At 35.9% G+C, this 23,549-nt stretch overlaps 1 protein-coding gene, 1 long non-coding RNA gene and 1 other non-coding gene across 3 annotated transcripts; all 3 read right to left on the bottom strand.

Moving 5' to 3' along the window:
• Window positions 1–1,565: 1,565 nt before the first annotated feature.
• On the bottom strand, window positions 1,566–2,559 carry LOC129884985 (uncharacterized). The gene is made up of 3 exons (XR_008766012.1): window positions 2,460–2,559; window positions 2,245–2,362; window positions 1,566–1,643 (listed from the first exon to the last, which is right to left on the bottom strand). It is a non-coding gene; the product is annotated as an uncharacterized LOC129884985 (long non-coding RNA).
• An 11,776-nt stretch (window positions 2,560–14,335) lies between these two features.
• Window positions 14,336–16,671, bottom strand: LOC129884196 (exopolygalacturonase-like). The gene is made up of 5 exons (XM_055958536.1): window positions 16,507–16,671; window positions 15,410–15,724; window positions 14,997–15,286; window positions 14,662–14,878; window positions 14,336–14,572 (listed from the first exon to the last, which is right to left on the bottom strand). Exons 1-5 carry the CDS (start codon window positions 16,669–16,671, stop codon window positions 14,336–14,338), a joined length of 1,224 nt encoding a protein of 407 aa, XP_055814511.1.
• A 1,666-nt stretch (window positions 16,672–18,337) lies between these two features.
• Window positions 18,338–18,444, bottom strand: LOC129888138 (small nucleolar RNA R71). Its single transcript, XR_008766564.1, has one exon. It is a non-coding gene; the product is annotated as a small nucleolar RNA R71 (small nucleolar RNA).
• Between the last annotated feature and the right edge of the window lie 5,105 nt (window positions 18,445–23,549).

Raw genomic sequence — 23,549 nt, 5'->3', positions numbered from 1 at the left:
TCTATTAGTTGAGGTCACATTGAATCGTAAATAAGACAATATCATGTAACAGAGCCCCACTGGCGATAACATTTTCATAAACTATAGCCCTTTTCGTTTGTATCACAACATGACAGGGTAGGCAAGCCAACAAGGCTGCCATAACATAATAACATATATCATATATCATGTAGACCCAGCTTAATCAAACTGACATACACAACCCACATATACATGTCTGCAGACCTCTAAACATATAAATGACAACATATGGCGGGACAGGGCCCCCGCCGTACCCCTGAATGGATAAAACAATTTCTATACATCCGTGGACAGTATCAAAACTAGGCTCCGATACAATGGAGCCTCTTCCAGCTGAGCTGCATGGAATCCTAAGCTGACGGACTCCCAAAATCTGTATCTGTACCTGCGGGCATGAACGCAGCCCCCCGAGAAAGGGGGTCAATACGATATGTGTACTGAGTATGTAAAACATAATATAAAACAACTGGAAACATATCTGAGATAGAGAATCAGGGGATAAGATATCAATTCAGAAACCTGTACCTGTACTTTATGAATTACAAAAACATGCATGTTCGAGTCATATCATATAGCCGGCCCTTTCGGGGGTCCGGTGAATCATCTCTGTAAAATCATCTCTGTAAAACCATCATGGCCCCAGTGCCATCACCACCTTATTACAACACATCATCATATATTTATACACGTATCCTGGCCCTCTATTGAGGGACTCAGTGAATAATGCAGTGAACTGTGCACGAGAACATATCCTGGCCCGGGACTCAGGGAAAGAAGTGTTACAATATACACGAGTAGAGTAGTGAGTAACTATATGCAATTTAAATCATTATCAGAGACTCGACAGAATAAGAAAGTTAAGCTTTTATTTGAGAACCCGAGTAGCGGTGTAGTCATCTCGAGTGTCCTCTAAATGCCATTATGGGCTGTCTCAATTATAATCTCGGGGCTCCTAGACATGTACTAAAGTAAAGCCAAATCGTTTATGGAACCAGAAACATTTGTTAACATATAGTCTGTAAGACTTGGAGCCTGTACATTTGTTACCTTTTTAACATATAAAAGTTTCCAGGGAAATAGTTCGATTATTATAAAAGTTCGATATTCAGACGTAAATAAGAGATGCTAAGAATGGAGTTACGCCGGAACTCATATCATGTTTAACCTACAACTAAGACATGCTAGAAGAAGAAAGGGAATAAACTATATATGGTCTGTACTTTCCTTTATGGGATCTGCATACACATATTTCATACCCGGCCCATCATGGGGCTCGGTGAATCATTATGGCATCATAATCTCACTTTCATATCAAATACGTATCATAGGAAATGAGAAATAGCTTTCCACATACTAGTGTTTAACACATAAAAGCCTTACTAGGCAATACTCAATTCTTTCAGAAATTCCAATACTAAGCAGTGGATATGGGTTATGAGGCATACTTGGAGTTTTGGGAATGGAATTATCCCCACATTCCACACACACTTCACTTAAGGCTAAAACTTGCCAAAAGGAAAGAAAGATAGTTGTACGAATTTATACCAAAACATGCCAAGAGAAAGCTTTACATACCTTTTGGGAGTTACCCTTTATCCTGCTCGTCTCGTCGTCTTCCGAACCTATTCAATATGAAAGTAATACGAATATCAACTACTCTAAACTTTCCAGCATCTTCGATTATGCCTTAATGTTAATGGAATCTATTTCCTTAGTCGTTTCCTCGACTAGTCCTTTAGTTTGTTAAGGCGTTAACGAAAATTGGGCAGCACCTCCCCTATAATATGCCCCATCAAAATTTCCAATTAGGTCCCTAAGACCTACAGCCAACCAACAACAACAACCTGCAGCAATTCATACCAACAATATACAACATACACTCCAAACAACTTATAAAAAAAATACGATATCTCAATAGGGCGTCTAGCCTTTATTTTGTGACGCCTTTAATTATACGTAACGAGGGGTCATGTGGCTTCGAATAGAAGCACCCTAACCCACATTAGTACATATTCAGGCCCTGCAACAACAAGCCACACCCCTGCAGAGCAACTCACAAGAACAATACTTTGTTTCGACAACAATTCAACTATAACGACTACAAATTAGTTTATTCCGAACGCCAAGTATTTCTAAGCCATTTTCATATTTCCAGCCACCAATAGGGAGTGTAACATGCTCCATCAGAACACATAAAGCTCAAATTTAAAGAAGAAATCTTACCTTACGTTAAACTTGTCAAACTCGCCAAAACTATCCAAAATGTGAAATCTGGACAGCTTACTGTTTTACCTTGTCGCTTCGTTTCGAAGGGGTAATGGAGGGAAACAGGATTTACGTCCTTCATGAAAGTTATAGACATGTGTATTAGGGTCGCAAACAATTTCGAATCATCCCTACATCAATTTTTTACAAAAAGATATGACCAAAATACTCACAGCTGTCCGTGTAGGATTTCCAAAACCAAATTTGAGCAGTACCTCCTCTACACTTAATCACCACTTTTCAAGCTGATACAAGTGGAAATGGATTTTGGAGTCTGAATGAAAGTTATAGAACCACGAAATACCTTTCCAAAACATATTAAATCACTTGAAACGAATCTGTACACAAGAAGTTATACGATTATTACTAACCACTGTCCCTTTCAAAAACGGGTTGGTTAATTAATTCTTAACATTTTCTCCTTCGACTTTCTCTTATTTTCTCTTCCAAATTCCAATTGAAAAGCTGGAGTTTTACTTCCATGAAGGTCTTAAAATACATATATACATATCCACATACTTAAGGTACACCGTATATAATTAATTCACGGAAGAAAATTGGAAAACAAACCTTTAAACTTCAAGAACCATGGCTGCCTCTCTATTTCTCTCCCTCACGTTTTTTTCTCTCTAAGTTGGCTGATGTTTTGATGGATAACTGAAGTATATGATATATATCAACATATATATGTGGCTTTAGGGTGTAACACGTGTCAACCCCAAGAGGTGACACGTGTCCAGCCCCTATTGGGCCACCGTATCATGCTGCCAACTATGGGCTGCCACGTGGCAGTGGGGTCCACCACCCCCCAAGCAGGTGGGTCACCTGCTTGCTTGAGGTGCTGCCATGTGTCGCTTCTTCATTGGCTACCACGTGTCGTCTTTTTTTTTTTTCCTTCCTCGTGGGCTCGTAATCTCGTCTTATTTTATGTACCTATGTAATCCGTGCTACGTAAGTTTGATATATGCTTAAGTAGCTCAAGTGCATATGACTTTTAACTTAGTAGCTTACATAGGTAAATCGAGTCCTACGACTCATTACTTGACCTCCAATTCCTTTCGGACTCTTATGATTTCATCTCCAACCTTCTCTAGTATGGGGTATCACATTCTCCCTTCCTTAGAGACGTTTGATAGTGTCGTAACTTAAGTGGCTCACATGCTAACTTCTAAGTAACTTAAGGGACATTCCGAGTTTAAAAAGGGTGGGGTGTAACATTTTCATCTATATCCTCTCCACTACCTAAGCTGACTCAGAAGAATGCTAAATTCCATTTGTCATATTCTTGTGAGAAGAGGTTTCAAGAACCGAAAATGAGATTGATTGCTGCCTTATTTTTGTCCCTACCTGAGGTAACACAAGATTTTATAATCTATTATGATGTGTTTAGAGTTGGTTTGGGTTATGTATTGATGTAAAAGGTAAAGGTTATTGCGTATGCTTCCAGAAAACTTAAGATTCATAAGAAGAACTACCTAACTCATGACCTTGAGTTGGCAGCCGTAGTGTTCGCTCTTAAGATTTGGCGTCACTATCTCTATGGAGTGCATGTTGATATATTCAAAAACCACAAAAGCCTACTTAGAAAAAGTTGAACCTGAGGCAGGAAAGATGGCTTGAGCTACTCAAGGACTATGATTTGAGCATTCTCTATCACTCAGGTAAAGATAATGTTATTGCTGATGCTCTTAGCAAGTTATCTATAGGGAGCACTGTCCATGTGAAAGAGGGAAAGAAGGAGTTGGCTAAAGAGGTGTATAGGCTTACACATTTGGGATAGCGTTGAATTATATTTAGTTGCAGAGGTGAAAGAGAAGCAAGATCAAAATCCTATTCTTCTCCAATTGAAAGATGAAGTCCACAAGTTGAAGATAATGGCTTTTACAAAAAGGGAGATGGTGTGTTGAGGTATTAAGAGAGATTGTGTATTCCATGTTTTGATGTCATTCAAGAAAGAATTATGGTAAAGGCCCATATCCCTAGGTATTCCATCTATCTAGGTTGTAAAAAAATGTACCACGACTTGAGAGAAGTATATTGGTGGAGTGGAATGAAAAGAAATATGGCAGAGTTTTTGTCCAAGTGCCCGAATTGCTAACAAGTCAAGGTTAAGCATCAAAGGCCTTGTGGAGTGGCTCAAAATATTGAGATTCCATAATAAAAGTGGGAGATGATCAATATGGACTTCATAACTCGGTTGTCGCGATCCTGCAGACAACATGACTCTATTTGGGTGATTGTAAATAGGATGACCAAGTCAGCTTACTTCTTACCCGTTAAGACTACTCATACCACAAAGCACTATGCCATATTGCACCTTTGAGAGATTATCAGACTTCATGGAGTCCCCTTGTCTATCATATAAGATAGAGTAGTTCAATTCACTGCTCAGTTTTGGAAGTCATTTCAAAGAGGTTTGGGTTCAAAAGTGAACCTTAGAACTATTTTCCATCTGCAAACAGACGGCCAAATAGAATGTACAATTCAGACTATGGAGGATATGTTGAGGGCTTGTATTATCAACTTCAAAGGTAATTGGGATGAGCAATTACCTCTTATTGAGTTTTCAATCAATAACAACTTCCATTCGAGTATTCAAATGGCTCTATATAGGAGGAGATGTAGATCAACAATTGAATGGTTTGAAGTTTGTGAAGATGAGTTGATTGGAACAAACTTAGTTCACCAGACTATGGAAAAAGTGGAGATCATCCAAGAGAGGTTGAGGACTACTCAGAGTTGACAGAAATCTTACATTAATGTTAGGAGAAGAGATTGGGAGTTCAAAGTGCATGATTGGGTATACTTAAAGGTTTTTCCCATGAAGGTTGTGATGAGTTTGGCAAGAAAGGGAATCTTAGTCCCCTTTATATTGGTCTTTATCAGATTGTGAAGAGGGTTAGTAATGTGGTCTATGAATTGGAATTACCATTAGAGTTATAGCTATTTACCCCGTGTTTTACATCTCTATGCTTAAGAAGTGTTTGGGGGATCCCTCACTTGTTGTTCTGATTGAGAGAATTGGGGTGAAGGAGATTTTGACTTATGAGGATATCCCAGTTCAGATTCTTGATCGTCAAGTTCGTAAATTGAGAACCAAGGCAATAGCATCTGGCAAAGTTCTATGGCAAAATCAATTTGTTAAAGAGGCTACGTGGGAAGTTGAAGATGATATGAAATAAAGATACCCCTATCTAATTGTGTCTCTTAATGATGATATTATTGGTAATAGTTTTTTCTCTTATATTTGAGTTGGTGTTCATTCTGAGTTTGAGTATATGATAAGTGTTCTTGAGTCCAAGTGATAGTTTGATTGATTGAGTATTTGAGTTTTGATTATATTCGTGCCATGAGTAAATCCTTAGCTTGGTCTTCATTTGAGTACGAATGATCCCAGAGGGAAGATATAGTAACACCCCGTGTTATTTTAGTATAAACTAAGTTCAAGATACTTGCAAAAAGTTGACAAAGATTAAGGAAAGTAGTTTGTGCTAGTTGCTATGTGTCTAACTATAAATCGTAAAGGATTCTATGAATTTAGGATAGACTCATAGGGTTGGTACTAGAAAGGAAAAACTTTGCTAAGTGTGAAGAGGATTTACAACTCACCTTACGACTCATAAGGGTGTTGACGAATCGTAGAAACGAGTCGTAGAGTCATTGCCTGATTTCTAAAAAATTCAAGCCTCAGTACTTTTTTTATGATTCAATAGGATGAGTCTTAGAAAGTGTTACGATCCATAGATACGACTTGTGGAAGAGATTCAGAGACTCAAGATTTCATGGTTTTGGAAAATTATAGGACGAAAGGGTATTATGACCTGTAGAAGTGTATAAGATTCATAGAAAGATATCGGTAGACCCCAATCCCAGAATCCTCAGAAGGATCTAAGAGTTACTTGATGACCCGTCAAAGTTTCTATAAGTCGTAGAACGACTCAAAACCTTGATGTTTTGGGGCTATTTTGAGTTCCTTATGAGTACCCTATACATATATACTCTTATTAACACTTAGTATTGGAGAGCAAGGATTGGAGACGAGAAAGAAGCTAGGGTTCAAGCATTCACTCCCATCTTTCAACTTTAGATTATTTTTCGAGTTCTTGGTATGTAACGCTAAACTAAAACATATAAGGCTAAACTAAAATATGGACTTTGTTCCTTCATGTGACCATGAATGTGATATATTGATTGGGAATGGATTAAGTCCCCATGATCGTGTTTTTTGAGAATTTTCTTTCTTAACTTTACTATATTTTATTGATTATTGAGAAATTGATGCTTTTCTATGAACTAGTTTCTTGAAAAATGATTTGAACAACCTGTTTCATAAATCCTAATAGCGTATTGATGTATATTGAATGTATATCATTAAGGATTGAGTCTAGAGCCTTGAATTTCTGAATGCATGTTTGTGATTGAGATGTGAGCATGATGATAATGTTGATAAACTTGATAGTCCTTTATATTTTCATAATTGAACCCAAGTGAATGGTCTCAACTAAATATTGTCATAAATGATTGTCCAAACTTCTCTAAAATAAATGATTGGGAATGATTGGTTGAAAGGATTGATTTGATTGAACTAATGAACTGATAAGAGTCCATTCGAGACTTATTGATTTGGTTTGATTTGGATTCATTGTCTTATGATCTTTGAGTCTTAGGAGGAGTATCGAGCACAAAATTGGGTAAGAGTAAGTAATAACTCGAACCCAATAATAAGGTTGTCAAACGTCGGAGAGGATTGAACCATTAAGGATATTTCCTAATTTCTTGTCCTAACATGATAGGAGTCGATTGGTTTTGGAATCCATGATTGGTTGATACATTCTTACCTAGGCAAGGTATTGAATAGATATGGAAACAACGTCATCTTGTTGTACTATCACTGGCTTATAAGTGATGATTGTCGGATAAGAGAAACTCTTATATAGGTTTTGATAGTACTCTGATTGGATTGGATTGTATATGATTGGTCTCTATCTAACTCTTATTCTTGTTTATACTTAGGACATATTGATTGAGTTGTTCACTTTCCCAATTTGAGATCTCTCAACTGATTTGATTCTACCTTGATATATGTTTCAATATGCTATATTACATACTCATACATTTTATGTACTGACGTCCATTTGGACCTACATCATGAAATAATGTAGAGATAGGTTTTAGACATCATCAACAAGTGCACCATTGAAGATTTGTTTGCCTTCCAACTGATTGGTGAGTCCTTCCATGTATGAGGAGGATCCATATGGGTCATTCTTGCTTTGATACTAGTCCCTATATTTTGATTCGAGGTAGCCATGAACCTTTTATTAGAACAATTAGACAGTTGTTAGATGCTTTATAGACTAGATTGTTGATGTTGTTTATTGGTATTGTCTTCTGGCTAGTTTCGTTCATACTAGTCTTATTGATTTGATTTAGCTAGATTATTGGCCTTTGGCCTTATCTGGAGTTGTTTTCTTAATGATTTAAGTCTTCTGCTTATGGAATGTTGATTGAATAAATGTGTGAATAGGCCAAGTGGTTTGCTTAGGGACTAGCAGTAGTTTTTGAGTGCTGGCCATGCCTAGGTTACCCTCCTGGGTGTGACATTAGATCTTTTTTGGACTTTCTAACTATTATCACAAGTTCATAAGTGGCTACTCTACCAAACCTGTTCCACTAACTGAATTGTTGAAAAAGAATAAGTCGTGCATTTGGAATATTGCAGAATGCATTCGAAGACCTCAAGGTTGCCGTAACAGAGGATCTAATCCTAGCGCTGCCTGATTGTTCCGATATTCAAGGTACCTACAGATGCTTTGTACTATTGTATTGAGGAGTATTGATGCTTGAGGCCTCACCGCATTCAAGATTCTCAAGATAAATGAGATAGAATGATGATATATCATACAAAAGAAGGAGATGATGACCATTGTACATTGCCTACACACGTGGAGACATTACTTACTCTGCTCTAAGTTCATGGTCAAGACCGACAATGTAGCCACCAGTTACTTCTAGTCCAAAAAGAAGCTCATGCCTAAGAAATCTAGGTGGCAAGACTTCTTAGCCAAATTTGATGATGAGGTGGAGTATAAACCACACAACGAAAATGTTGTGGCCGATGCATTGAGTAGAAAGTCTGAGCTTGCTTCCATCACCATATTTTGCTATGAAATTCAAGGCAATATCAAGGATGGAATGAAAAATGATCCGAAAGAAAAATGACTTATGGAGCTAGCCACATAAGGAAAGACAAGGTACTTCAATGTAGAAAATGGACTATTTCTCATCGCCGGACGAAGGATCTATGTGCCCAAGTTTGGAACCATTATGCGACGAATCATGAAGAAGAGTAATGACACATTATGAGCTAGACACTCGAGGTAGCATCAAATGAGAGTATTAATCGAGGCGATCTACTAGTGGATGTACATGAAGGAAGACATAGAGTGATCTGTGCAGACTTGTCTTGTGTGCCATAAAAATAAGGTGGAGCAACGACAACCAGGAGGACCGTTGGAGCCATTATCTAGAACATAACATCCATGGATGAGTGTGACTATGGAATTCCTAATTTGCTTGCCTAAATCCAATGGGTATGTGACGATCATGTTCATAATGGACAAATTCTCTAAGTATGCTAGTTTTATCTCGCCATAGCAGGTTGCACCACTAAGGAAGCTTCCAAGTTATTCTTCAAAAATTTGGAAAAGCATTCGAGGTTTCCAAGGCATATCATCAGCCATTGAGACCTGCTCTTCACAAGAAACTTCTGGAGAGATTTGATAAAAACACTTGGCATGAAGCTGAATTTCTCCACTAGTTTCCACCTAGAGATGAACAACCACACTAAGTGAGTTAATTCCATGTTGTAGTGCTACCTAAGGTATGTTGTGAGTTTCATTAAAAGGATTGGGCGAGATAACTGGACATAGCCTTATTCTCCTATAGCTTATCGTGGAGCAAGTCTACCAAGCGGACACCATTTGAGTTAGCAAAGGAAAGGAACCACAAACTCCATATTCACTACCGATTGAATTTTTAATTTTTTTTTATAGGAACAGACCCTACACGAGGTTCTCACCTCTCGTGCATAGCCAGGGGTTGAGCCGTACCCCAAGCTTTATTATACATGAATCATAGAAAATTACAAGGAGGGGGACATAAACCTTACCTCCATTCTTAAGTTGATTCATAAGTCGGCTAACCTACTAAGATCGGCTAACTCATCCCCGATACAATAGAGTATTTCCTAAATACTAGAAAAGCAATATAACTTATGAGAGGACTCCTCTTGATACAATGCGACTAAGAAAAACATAAATAAGAGAGATTCTCCCCTTCCATGTGAATACAAGAAAGAAACCTATACTAGTCCTATTCAAATTAGCTACATTTTATACATAACTAAAATGAAGAAGAACAAGTATACAACACTTCTAATTTCCATGGATCAAGATTGTTCTTTTCATCTTTGTCCTTCTTAGGCTTGTTATACCGAGTTTGTCCATGAAATGTGAGTGCATGATGCATAGAATGTATAGGTTGCTATAGCTCTGTGGGTTGTGGGTTGTGAGTTGATGGACTTCATGTTGGCTGCTGCAGTTTTGTAGCTCTAGAGTTGTTGTTGTTGGATGTTGATGTAGATTATTGTAGGTTGATTGAAATAGAGGGTGTAACTACAGCTCTACCTTTGTACCTGCATATGAGTAAGAAACAAGGGCCTCTATATAGCTAGTCATCAGGTATTGCAGCACTTTAGTGTACTTGCACAAATAAAGCAAACAAGAAGAGGGATCCAATTATTGGCTCTTGTGGTGCAGGCCTGCAGTGTACCTGCATAGCAAAATTAGAGAAAAAAACACCTACTCTAGTTCTTACCTCTAGTGGTAAGATGATTAATCTAGAAAAGCAATAAATGAAGGAGACTCCCCCCTTTACAAAAGTCCTAACTATGAAGATTTCAAAGTAGATATATCTATGAATTAGAGACATCCAATTTGAATAATAAGTTAGAACATTAGGGATAAGAAGAGTTTAAGGAATTTTTTTATCCCTTTTAATCTTATTCTCCTGAAGCTTGCCATCTCTATCTTGTCCAATTTGATGTAGCCCTTGGTTTTTTGTGGAAGTTATTGCATATTCTAGAAGTGTTGAGTATTATCAATCATATGGCTATGCTTAGATAAAGTATCTGCAGTAAAATTTGCTTCTCGTAATACATGTTTGCAGTGGAAGAGGTCTAAAAGCTGGACTACATTCTGGAGTTCTATCATGTATTTATGAATGCTCCATGGAGGTTTGATACCTTGGTTCAACTACTTAGTCAATAGTTCTGAGTCCACCTCCAATATCACTCTACTATAACCATGTTGGAGACACCAAAGGATGCCCATAGTTGCTACCTGCACTTCCGCTTGATTATTGGTGCCATGTCCTAATGAGATTGCAAAGGCATATATTAAGTTACCATTGTGGTCTCTTAATATTCCCCCCGCTCCAATTTTCCCAGGGTTGTCTAATGCACTCCCATCAATGTTCAACTTCACTATAGAAGGTGTAGGTCTGATCCACTTAACTTTGATCACTCTTATGTCATGTTGGCAATTCTCTACCATAATAACCAGCTCTTTCCAGCCCTCTGGCCACATAATGTAAGGATAAGCTGTGCTTATCAGCATGTATAGATCCTTAATAATGGAGAACTTAACTCTAGTAACACTAGATTTCTTTCCTCCATATTTACTTGCACATCTATTCTTCCATATATGCCAACAAACAAAAATAGGAGTTGCCTGCAGTATGAGCTTATAAACATCATTATTGGATTTGGAAGTCCACCAATTCATCAGAATGCTTCTCAAGAAGGTGTCTTGCAGGATCCCCCGGGAGCTGGAAAATTGTTGCTAAATATGCTTGGCAAAATTTCCAGAGGCAAATATGTGGTCAGAATTATACAAACTAGGTCTATAACAATAAGAACATGCTACTGGATCTACTCCAATTTGGGCGAATTTTTCATTGGTGGGAAGTTTCTGCCTGAGAGATCTCCATAGTAAAAAAGACACTTTGAAAGGGATGTTAATGTGCCAAGTGCAACCATCATTCAATGTCTTAGTTTTTTTCTTTCTAATTTGTTCCTAAGCAGAATTGGAAGTGAAATTACCATGTGAAGTTAGCTTCTAGCAGGCTTGATCAACTATGTTAGGCTGATAATTTATTTCAGTACTAAGGATTTATTGCACCAGTTGAGGAGGGGCATATTGTCTGAGTTTCTGCATATTCCATTCCCCATTCATAAGGTATTTAGAGACTGTAGTATTATTGAGTCTAGGTAGATAGTTATCGTGATTATCTAGGGGTCCAATAGTCAGTCAATCATCCCACCAAAAGCTGCAGGTACCTGAGTTGATATGCCAATGTATATGAGGCTCAATATAGATTTTATTTTCCATAGTGTGCTTCCACATAAGCGATTGACCAGTGTCCTATTTTTTTTTATCACTTGATATGCCCTTTGGCAGTATTTAGACTTTACAAATTCTCCCCATAGTGTCTTCTCGGACCTGAATATCCACCACTATTTTTACTGCAAGGCTAGGCACACATCTTGTACGTTTTTCATACCAATACCCCTTTCCTCAACAGAATAGCTGAGAGTCTCCCAAGATGCCCAGTAGTATTTTCTCTTCTCTTTATCCCATCCCTAGAAGAAATCTACAATAAGAGCTTTAATTTGTTTGAGGGTAGTAACTGTAGGGATGATAACAGACAACAGATGAATTGGAAGGGACTGCAACACTGATTTAACAAGAGTAGCTCTTCCCCCATAGCTCAATATTTTGGTCTGCCAACCTTTGATTCTAGAGATAACTTTGGACACCATACTAGAAAATTAAATGATCCTTTGACCCCCAATATATAAGGGACATCCCAGATAAGTAATAGGGTCATGAGTTGATTTGAAACTAGTGGTAGAAGTGACCCTTGTAATGATGTCTGGATCAGTATTCAGAAAGATCATGCATTAACTCTAGTCTTTCTTAATAAGCTGACCTGATGTATGTTCATATACCTGCAGTGTCTTCATGATCAGCTTGAGGGAATACTTGGAGGTTGAAGTGAATAACGATTGCATTTGAGAGTAGGATTTTGGGGGCTTATCATATGGCCAAGGGCTTTGAGGAGAAATTGGACACGGCTAAGTCCTACTAGTACAAGGCATCAAATAAAATAAAGAAATTTGCTAACCGTAAGCGTCGTCCCATAGACTACAAGGCTGGAGACATGGTCTTTGTAAATTTCAATATGAGGTAATTTAAGGCACTACAAGGCATGCACCAGAATTTGGTACGAAGGTATCAAGGCCTGTTCAGGATTATGACCAAGGTAGGCAAAACCTCATAAAAGTTAGAGTTACCACCTCATCTCAAGGTTTATCCCATCTTTCATGCGAGTATCCTCAAGACATACCATGAGGACAAGGATGATCCTAGCCTGAATCAATCAAGATGGGCACCAATTACCATTAATACCTCACACGATCGAGAAGTTGAGGCTATTATTAACTATCAAGCCAAGCAAAAACAAGGACAACAAGCCACCACCATGTTCCTATATTGGAAGGGACAGTTTTTGAAGGAATCCACATGGGAATGATACGAAGAATTGTTGCAGTTTAAAGACCAAATTTGAGAGTTGATGCAGCAGTAGCGTTCCATGGTCATCACATCATAAGGTGCGGGAAAGTGTCATGACCCGCTACTTTATCCTACCACTTAGGCATAAAATTATTCATATAAGAAGCATAAGTATGCTAGTCTTAGTATGAAGATTCTAGATTTATGGAGTGGTTTTGGAGAAGGCTCTAGAATATCTAAAAAGAGTTCTTGGAAGACCTTAGAATACTCTAGGCTTGTAGAGAATTCTAGAAAGAGGAACTTATTTTTAAATATGTAAGGACTTCTATAATGGTATATATGTATGGACTTATGTAGTACTTATTATTTGCATATTAGCCAAAGTGAGTACTATAAATAGGAGAGACATTCATTTGTGAACCATGAACCAAAAGCAATCAATCTTCCAAGCAATACAAAAAGCCTTCTTAAGCAATTCTCTTATGTCTTTCTTTAATCTAGCATTCCCGTAGCGATATTGAGTCAAAAGAGCTTACTTGAGCTTGCAAAATTGTAAAATATTCGTAAACAATTTGTCAAGTGCTGCATAGAGTGCTTAGTAAAAGTCTAAGTAGGTGAAATAAGGGTTATATTTATAATCCGGTCAATTAGTTTGTTGGTTTTAGTAAATTTGGGTTGAAATCCCCCGTGGGTGAGTGGGCTTTTATAGATTATACCCTTTCGAGTCAGGATGTTTTTACACCTAAAAATCATGTGTGCCATGTCTCTCTTTATTATTGTTTGACAATAACTAAGTTGAAAAAGATTCTTCAAAATTGTTTCAACATTTTAAAAAATTTAAGTTAAAATTTGAAAAATCTCGAAAATCTTTAATAACCCAATTGTTCCTCTCTTATATTTCATGTGAGTGCTCAAACTATCATAAAAAGACAAATAAAATAAACGAAAGTACAAACTAAATTAAATCTTCCCTTATACATATCCCCAAGGGATAGCTATGTTGTAACTCATAACTACTATAACTAAATACTTCAAACTTAAAGAAGGTATAAAAAACCAAATATAAATATTTTTAGGGAATTTGGGGTGGACTCGCAAATATATATAACATGTGAGGGAAACTCTTTTTATTTTTTCTTTTTCAAATTCTATTACATTTGATGATCAGGGAAAAGGAAGAGGGAATTATAATAATGAAAATTACATTCACACCTATTGTGAAGAAGATTTCCATCGATATCACAAAATTGTAGGTGTTGGCACTGTGGGAGGCATTATTATTTTTATCTACAACATCGTATTTTCTCAGTTCTTGCTACTTTTGGACGGTGACATTGATCAGATTAGACATGTGCATTTTCTCCATTGTATAGCCAACATTTTCATTTTGATTGCAAATTGATCATAGGGTACTATGAAGAGAATCCATGGCAAGGTGATGGAATTTGGATACCTGTATAGCCAACATTTGCATTTTGACATTGAGAAGTAGTTGGTGTATTGGAAATATGCTTCAAATTTATGTTGGTGAGTCGAACATTTTGACAAGGAAATCGTGAACTGCACAACAGTTGAACTGCTATCTCACTGCTTGTTGTTCCTCTTATGTTCTGATAAATTACATCACTTATTTTGACTTGCGATGATGACTGCAAAATTCAATCCATGATGAATCATCACTACTCATCAAATGTTGCTAATATAAAGGAAAAACATACGGGAAGTTAATTGTACAAACCTCAGTTGATTTGTCACCATAACTCTGGTCTATGATGATTGGATTTTTAACATTTTCCATAACAATGTCACTGAACATCATTCCGAATGCTCTATTGGGATTTTCTCTTGCATAAGTTTTAATTCGGATACCATTTGTGGTGCCTCTCATGGTGCAATTCTTCACAATGAGTCCTCTAACTTCTAATTCGCCAACCAACTTACCAAGACTACCTACACTGTATTTTCAATAACCACAAACAACATAACAGTGTGAGATTATTATACGAGTGAACGTTCAGTAAATTTAATGAGTGAAACTTTCTCTAGTGCCAAAGGGAGTGTCAGATTATGTACCTAATACCATGGCCAGGGCCACAAGTGACTTTGTTAACTGTGACATTGTTTGTTCCTTGTCCGAATGAAACACAATCATCGCCAGTCCTAATGACACTCCTAGAAAGTTTTATGGAGTTGGACTTGCTTATGTGTATTCCATCAGTATTTGGGCTGTCTCCAGGGGCATCGATTGTAAGTCCATGGAACCTTACCAAATAGCTATTGGTAATATGTAAATGAAATCCCATGCTATTTATCAAATTCAACCTCATCACTTTTCCGTTCTTTATATCATTGAAGTGCAAGGTCTAGAAAACAAAAAAATAGAATCACAAAGTATTACTGATCTATAATCTCCATAAAATAAAAAAAGAAACTGACAAAATGAAATCCCAAATTAGAAGAGTAATTGATTAAGACGATTAACTTACGGCAGGTAGGTGGACACAATTAGGATTAGTTTTACAGTCATTAAACTGCCAAACATCTTGTCCTTGAGCATCTAGAGTGCCTCCACCAGTAATAATAACACCATTAATAGACTCGAATGAGATCCAAGCGAAGTTTGAGTATTCAGAAACATCAGGCACTGCCTTTAAGGTTCCTGCAATTTGAAGTATTATAGGATGTGTGCCTTTGCATGGTCCTGCAAATATGATTTCTCCTAGTGTATATACTCCTGGAGGAACAAATACTCTTGCTCTACCATTGAAATCACAAGCAGCACGCCATGCCTTCATAAATGCCTGATTTCATACAATCAATCAATATAACCACAATACTGAAAAACAATATAAGCAAATAATCTATTCAGAATCCAATAAGCAAAAAATGAATTATGATCATAATTCATTAACTTAAAAATTCTTGCTTAATTTATGTTCATACACATGTTGTAATTCCCATTTGACATGCATGAGTGCATCACACAAATGAAGAATCCACCTGACAACGACGTAATTATAACATGTTATAAACACGAACTACACTATAAGAATTCGTCCTTTAAAGCCATTTATATCTAATATTTGGCAGAAGACAGCCGATTGTCTCAATAATCTTCCCAAAGAATTAGGAAGAAGACAATTGTTTTATTTTTTTCATTTTGCACAATAAAAATTACGATTGAGAAAAAGAGAAGTACTATATAAATAAGACAATTCTTCATATTTAAATGACACACATTTTCTATAGATGTTCTTTTTTTTCTCCTTTTAACTTTATTTCTTTTTCAGGATTGTCTAACATGGATGACCTAATTATTTCATTCAAGGATATCAATACAAGAACATTGAACTGAGAACTATATAAATAGGTCAAAGATTATTGAATATAAGGTCCCTAACCAATATATATATATATGTATATATATATATATATATATATATATATATATATATTGTGCATTAACCTTTTATAGAATTTATAAATATTTTGTATGCCCAAAAATTTCATTTAGATTTCCCTTTAATTTGTACTTAATATTTGAATAAATTAAGGGGGGTAGGTGGGTGGGTTAATTAATTACCTGTGTGCTTATAACTTCTGAGTTAGGTTTTGCACCAAAATCGAAGACATTAAAAATAGTTTGATCAGCTAGAGGAACAAGAGCAGGTGCATTGCATTTGCAGGTAACCACAGCTGACAACACAAGAATGAGGGCCAAAGATGATCCACTAATTGCCATGGCCATTTTTTGCAACCCCTCAACCCTTTTTTTTAAAAACCAAAGAGAGCTTGAGATATATCAACAATTTAAAGCACTTTATAGCTCTTACCCAGGATGTTTTTGAAGGTATAAGAGCTCTCCCTCTCTCTGCATGAATTCTTCTTCCTTGCCATTTTATTGACAAATTAAAAAAATTCCTCCGATAAATGCTCTAACAAATCAATGTTTTGTCAAACTTTGAGGACATTGTTGCTTCTTTGCTTGGCTCCTTTAATTTAGTTTTCATATTTACGTGTTGTCATTTTCACATATTTTCTTAATTTAATAAATTGCATGCCCCTGATTCGCGACTGCTTGTTCTTTTTTCTCTTTGTGCCTAAATATACTACTAATACTAACTCTAATTTATTTTCTCTTTTTGTGAGGTGCAACCTTTTTAGCTTCATTATTTTTAATGTTTATTAATTTCTCGCTCAATGACAAGCATGCATGTTGATTTGGGCTAATATTTACTTCTATTTTGTCATTTTATACCCATATTTTACTTTATTATGAGGACAATAACCGTTTAATAACCTTGCTTTTTATATATATTCATAATATTCTTGATAATTAGATAATAATGTGATTTAATGCATTCGACTAAAAAATGAAAAAAAAGCACCCAAAAAGATCTCAATGATATATTTGTGAGGTCATGATTAGAGGCTCGTAAGACCATGATCATATTATTATCCCCATAAATCAATAACTAGATAAATAAACTAAGTCAATAAAATCATATACTATATATGAATGCTTAGTAAAGTTGTAACCCTAAAACTTCTCTCAATCAGTGATGTCAACAAAAATTACTTGCTTTCAATAGTTTAATTAAAATAGTTATAATCAACAAACATACTCTTTTTGATCACCTAAATACTTGTATAAATATGCAATATTAGGATAGCTAAATTGATGGTAAATCACAAATCCATGTGGAATCGATAATGGTCTCTTTAGAGCTACTTGTACGACTACGTACACTTGCGTGTTTGTTGAAATCCTAAATGAATTTTTAGCACCGTTGCATGGGACTTAAAACTTAGCAATTTGTTTAGTTATTTTACTTTTTTTCTTCAGGTGTTAATAACTTGATTTTAGTCATTATTTATACATGAATATGTTCTAGTTGCAAATATGTTGGCATGGAATGAAGAATTAGTCGACTCACATCCTGAGAAAGAAAAAAGCTACTCTTTAATAGTTTTACATGAGTCAAATCCATCATGTGCAACAACATTGAACTAATCCTATAAATATGACAATACCTCCTATAGTAGTATGCGATGTGGCAGTCCCACTCATAAGTAATGCCACTTAGCTTCTAACATCCACAGACTAAAAACAAGAGGTAGATTTGAGCATAACCAGAATATATTGCAACTACTACACATAAGCAGATGGTTCACATGTTTGCAGCATGAGGATCCACAACAACATATTTAGAACTTTCTGGTAATCAGTAGCATGCACATACATAACAGCATGAGTCTTAGCCGATGATTTTAAACTCACACTATTTCTGTTTTCCCTTCGTAGGGAAGCAAAAAGGTGGTTGAAGGCTGAACCATCTAAATCTATTACTTTTTGGAACGACGACCTTGCAAGAAAATTCCTAATTCACTTCTTTCTATTTGGGAAGACTGCAAGATTGACAAACACAATATTGAGTTTTAAGCAGCAAGAAGGGGAGAATCTATACAAAGAATGAGAAAGATTCAAATCTCTCCTCAAAGACAATCCTCATCATCACTAGTTAAATGAAGTATTAATTCATACATTCAACGAGAGTTCGGAATCACAAATAAAGATATTGCTAGATTTTGCTGCTATTTATTCTAACCAATTTCACCGAATTAGCAGAAACACATCACACCTGCAACTTCTCAAGTACACCTCACCCTTGCCAATGCTTTGACACGAATGTAGAGAAGTCCTTGTAGAAGTGAAATCTCTCAACTTTCTCAAATTATGATAGAAACAACTCCTAACCCTAAAAGCAACTTTGTAGAAGTGGATATAACTTATCAGGGCAGTTGCACTCTAACAACTGAGACCAACAAACTCCAAAATGGTCCAACTCTCGGAATCAAGCCTAAGGATTCATTCAGGAACCTATAAAAATAAACTGAATATGTAGATTGACCCTAAAACACATTGCAAGTTTATTTGAATTATCAAATCACCAATCTAAAGTCATCTTGATAGAAAATTAATCATGGTAACACTTAACTTCCATAAAAATTTTGAAAATCCAACCAATGATCAAAATCACTTCAGAACCCCTCGGGATTCTAGCAAGCTATCCAATCAAACCAAAATTACCTTCCGAACCTTACAAAATGTCAGAACTAAAATTCAAACTCGTTAACCTAGATAGTAGACTCTGATCAAACTTCAAGCATTCAAAATTGAAAATCTCATCCTGCAATCATCTGATCACCTTGAGAATCATCCCATCCATCACTCCAAGTCACAAATATTATGTAAAAGATATAAAAAAGGTAGTCTGAATTTTCTTCTCAAATCCTTATGGCATTAAAAATAGACAAGAAATAATAAGAGAGACTCTTATTGTTTGGCAAGTAAGTAGAATAAATAATAAAGTTCACTTAGTACTAATACACTGCCTTCCTCTATTCATTTGTTGGGAAATTTGGAAAGCCAGATGTAGTCATAAGTATAAGGACATCAAAAGCTTTTCAATAGTATTATTAACCATGTTATCTATTAGATCAGAATGCTGCTCATATGTTAGTTTCCAAAATTACATTACAATTAGCAATGGACCAACACTATAATATAAATTGAATGACTCAAACACACGATTAACACCAAATGTCTTAGTACCATGATCCAAAATGGGACAATGATGGTACCTACTATAAAACCCCCATAGGTATGCCAAAACCCAAAGCATAAGACAAATATTAATTAGAAAGAGAAAATGCAGAAACAGAAATAGAGAAATAGAATATAGCCCATAACATGGATATGTAAATATAATACAAAATTACAAAAAGGGCCCAAAAGTGACTAAGTAAGACAACTATAAAAACAATCCAACCCTAGACCTGATGTCACTAGTACACGAGCGTTTAAGTACAGAAAGGCTAATACATCAAGTATGTCTAATCAATATACAAAATACAAAATACTAACACGAATACAAAAGAAGAAAGGCAACAAATTCATAATGCCAAGAGCTCACCGTGATCCAAGACTGCGACGACCATGAGAAATCTAAAACTCAGTCAGGGTGACTTTACTAAGAGGTGTATTAGAAAAAGATGCCGAAGTGTAGTAAGAATACCAAAACACTGGGTACTCAGTAGGCATCATAGGTGAACCGAGCTCAGAAAGATACTATATATAAATAAGAAGTAGTACGGTTGATAGATAACTAGATAGAAGTTTAATATTGTTAATACTATGGTATTTAACAATTCAAAGAGCTATAGTGAAAATAAGCTAACAACAGGTAGCACCCAAATACAAGGCAACCAGAGCCACATAGATAAAACAAGATGGTGTAATACAAATGTGGCCAATGCATACAATTAGAAGTCCAGAAAAAACATCCATCGGTCCGCAATAATGCCTTGGACTTGTCAACAGATGGACTGTACGAGAAATATAACCTAAAATTCAATTTACAGGCTGGTCTAGAGTATCTTCTCGAGCTTATCAGTAAAAATAGGCTTTCCTTTAGTCAAAAATTTCAAAAAATTCAAATATTCTCCTAAAATGTGAAACCAATAGGTTTAAAGTAGTTATCTTTTCAAGACACAATACCTCAAAAAATGGTACCTTTACCTTTTAAAAATTGCAAGTTCTCTTGAGTGAAATAGTAATCCCACTCCCTCAGAGCTCAAATAAGTAGAAATCATAGGAAAACTATTTAAATGTCTAAAAAACATCTGTTCTCTCATTTCAATATACAAACATGCAAACTGCAAATGTCATGCGCATGATATCATACCAAACACTGTCAAACCATTCTCAAATCAATCACCCATCACACAAATGATCGAGTAAACACCATTGCAGAATAGTAGTACTAAATTGGAATTCCAGCTAGTCCAAGTACAAGGGCTCAAGCCCATAACTCGAGAATAAAGTGATAAAAATTAGAAAGTAATTAAAAAAGACACATAATCATACCAAACCAGTCCAAATCATGAAATTCTACGTTTAAACCACCTAGAAGCTTCTAAGGATCCTATAACATCAAACAAGGCTAAAGATCAACCTAAACTAAGGTTTCACGACTAAAAACTAAACTATTTACCCAAAAATGACTAGAAGAGCTACTAAGATTAATACAACCTAAATTTCATACCTAAAACCTCCCTAACGATCAATAATACTCAATATATATATATATATATATATATATAATCTAACAAAGTTAGGTCTAAAATAAGAAACCGTAACCTACCTAAAGGACGAAATGGTACCCAAACCTCTATTTCAAAGTTTTTCCTTTCTGAAGAGCCTCCAAATTCTACCACGCTGTAATACCCGGAAGTTGGAAAGTGATATTGAAGGGAAAAGTTGCAGAAATGTTCTGGCGCCAAATTAGATGAGGACAACCTACAGACTATAGGAAGACAACTGTAAATGAGCCTAATATTTGGAAATTTTTTGAAAAGTTCAAAAGTTTGGACGAAGCCCACTTACAGTCCGTACAAGGAACTATAGACCCTAGGCGGTAGGATGGGTTCAAATACAGTGTTTTTTAGACTTGGCAGGATGAGGGGTCCTTACAGGCTGTAGAAGGAATAGTTAGAAAATCAGAAAGTTGGATTTTTGAAGTTGTACAGGACAAATGGGTCCTACTGGTTAGTAGGGTGAAGTTTAGAGGGTTGGGTTTTAAGGCCATAAAGGACGAGAGGTCTATAAACTGTAGGGGCATCTATGGTCTGTAGGAGTGGGTCATAGAGGGAGCTTCAGAAACTTAGTTTTGTGCATTATTTTCGACGAATCCTATTGATGACCCTCAGGTGGGGTCCATAGGTCACCTCCAAAATTTAATTTCTAGGGTTATTTTGGACATTTTATACTCTTTTAATATCAAAGACATGTTATTTTTGGTCTTTTTCCACGAACTATAAACACCCAAACACTCCAAATTTCTCCCATTCCTTCTCATTCACCTAAAAATCCCAAATGCTCTCAAAGAACTGTCCAAAGGTCTTCTTCTACAAGTCAAGATAGGGTTCAAGGACTCAAGTATCCTTTTAAATATCATAGCTAAACCATCAGGTATGTGAGAATTCATCCATGGACACTTTCCATCCATGGAGTCCCAAAGTATTTTCAAATTTCTCTTTATGATTTCTTCTTAAACCCTAGGTTTTGATCATGCATTGGGTTCAATCAATTATGCTTTTATTTAATTTTAATGATCTTATTATGCATGATTTGATATTTATTACACATTTGTGATGAATTTCATATGAACTAATGCATTATGCCTATTTTATTATTATGAATTATGTTTGAGAATTATGCATATATCATGAATTTATGAACTACAATTTTAAGGATGCTTTAGAGGAGGTATTAACATGAATTTTATGAAAATTAATATTTGCTTCAAAAGGAAAGTAATCTCATCATGAAGGTTTTCCATGATTTAGCTATTTTGATTTTAGTGTGATTTTCTATGAAAAGCTTATCATGATCTAGATGTTTTTGATTAAGTATCTCTTATGACTTTAATTGGGATAAGGTTCATGATATGTTTTATGGAGTGATTCTTATAGTTTTATGTATTTTATGAAGAACTTGGTATTACTAGATTCTTACCTTTCTTCTCAAAGACTATGATTTGTTTATTTATGATATTCTATTGAGAGTTTAATATAATGATCTCCAGGTCATTTCCTCCATTTTATAATCTTTTAAGCCTTTAAATCTTTCCTGTAACTACCCCAAGTTATTTATGACTTGGTGGGATTGAAAGTTTGATCACCTACTCATTCATTTAGGTTTTATGCCTGTTTCCGTGTTTTGAAGCTCTTGAAGTTTGAACGGTTGACTTTGGATAAAACTCTAAGAAGACCTCAAAGTTTAATTTTACTGGTTCTATCAACTCCGGTCATTTTAGACTAGTGGCATAGCTATTTTGTTTCTCGAGGCATTCGGTGCAAGTTTGAACCATTAAGCATTTTAGAATTTAAGCTTTGGTCTAAGTTTGACTTTGGTCAATATTTTTGAAAAATGTGTTCAGATAAAAATTTTGTAAGTATGATTAGCTCAAAATGCAAAGTTTGGTCTAGAATGACCTTTCGTTGGGGTCTCGATGCTTCTAGTCTCATTTCGAGCCCTCTTATGGATTTTAGCTTATAATGGTGCTTAGGTGTGGGACTCACTTTTTATCAAGATGAACTCAAATGGAAATTTTTGAATTTGACATTGAGTGTAGAACAATGAATTTAGTGGGGTAGTATAGTTCATTTATGCGCACAGGGTTCTGCATGAATCCTGAGCACCTCATCAGAGTTTTTCCAAAATCTTAAAGTTCAGCTGATGCAACAAGTTGCATCATGGATGGTTCTTTGTATTCACGAACCTTGTCCTCACTATCATAATGAATGGTCAAGCTGACCTTTGTATTCCCAAAATAGGTTCTCGCAATCGCAAAGAATGGCCAAGGTTGCTTTCACATTCACAAACCTGGTCCAAGCATTTGCGAAGAATGGTCAGCCTAGTTGTCTAGTCTTTTTAAATAGGAAAAGTTATGATTCATCTTATCTCTCCAATATTCAAACCTTGATATCTCGAGGTAGAGACTCTAGTTTGGGTGATTCAATGTCCAACCTGTTTGGGAAGTTTGTAGCTACGAATTAGAG

Source organism: Solanum dulcamara, chromosome 4, assembly GCF_947179165.1.
Source record: "Solanum dulcamara chromosome 4, daSolDulc1.2, whole genome shotgun sequence".
NCBI classification, from domain to species: domain Eukaryota; kingdom Viridiplantae; phylum Streptophyta; class Magnoliopsida; order Solanales; family Solanaceae; genus Solanum; species Solanum dulcamara.
The sequence above is the reverse complement of the archived record's forward strand: the minus strand, read 5'-3'. Positions and strand labels throughout refer to the sequence as shown.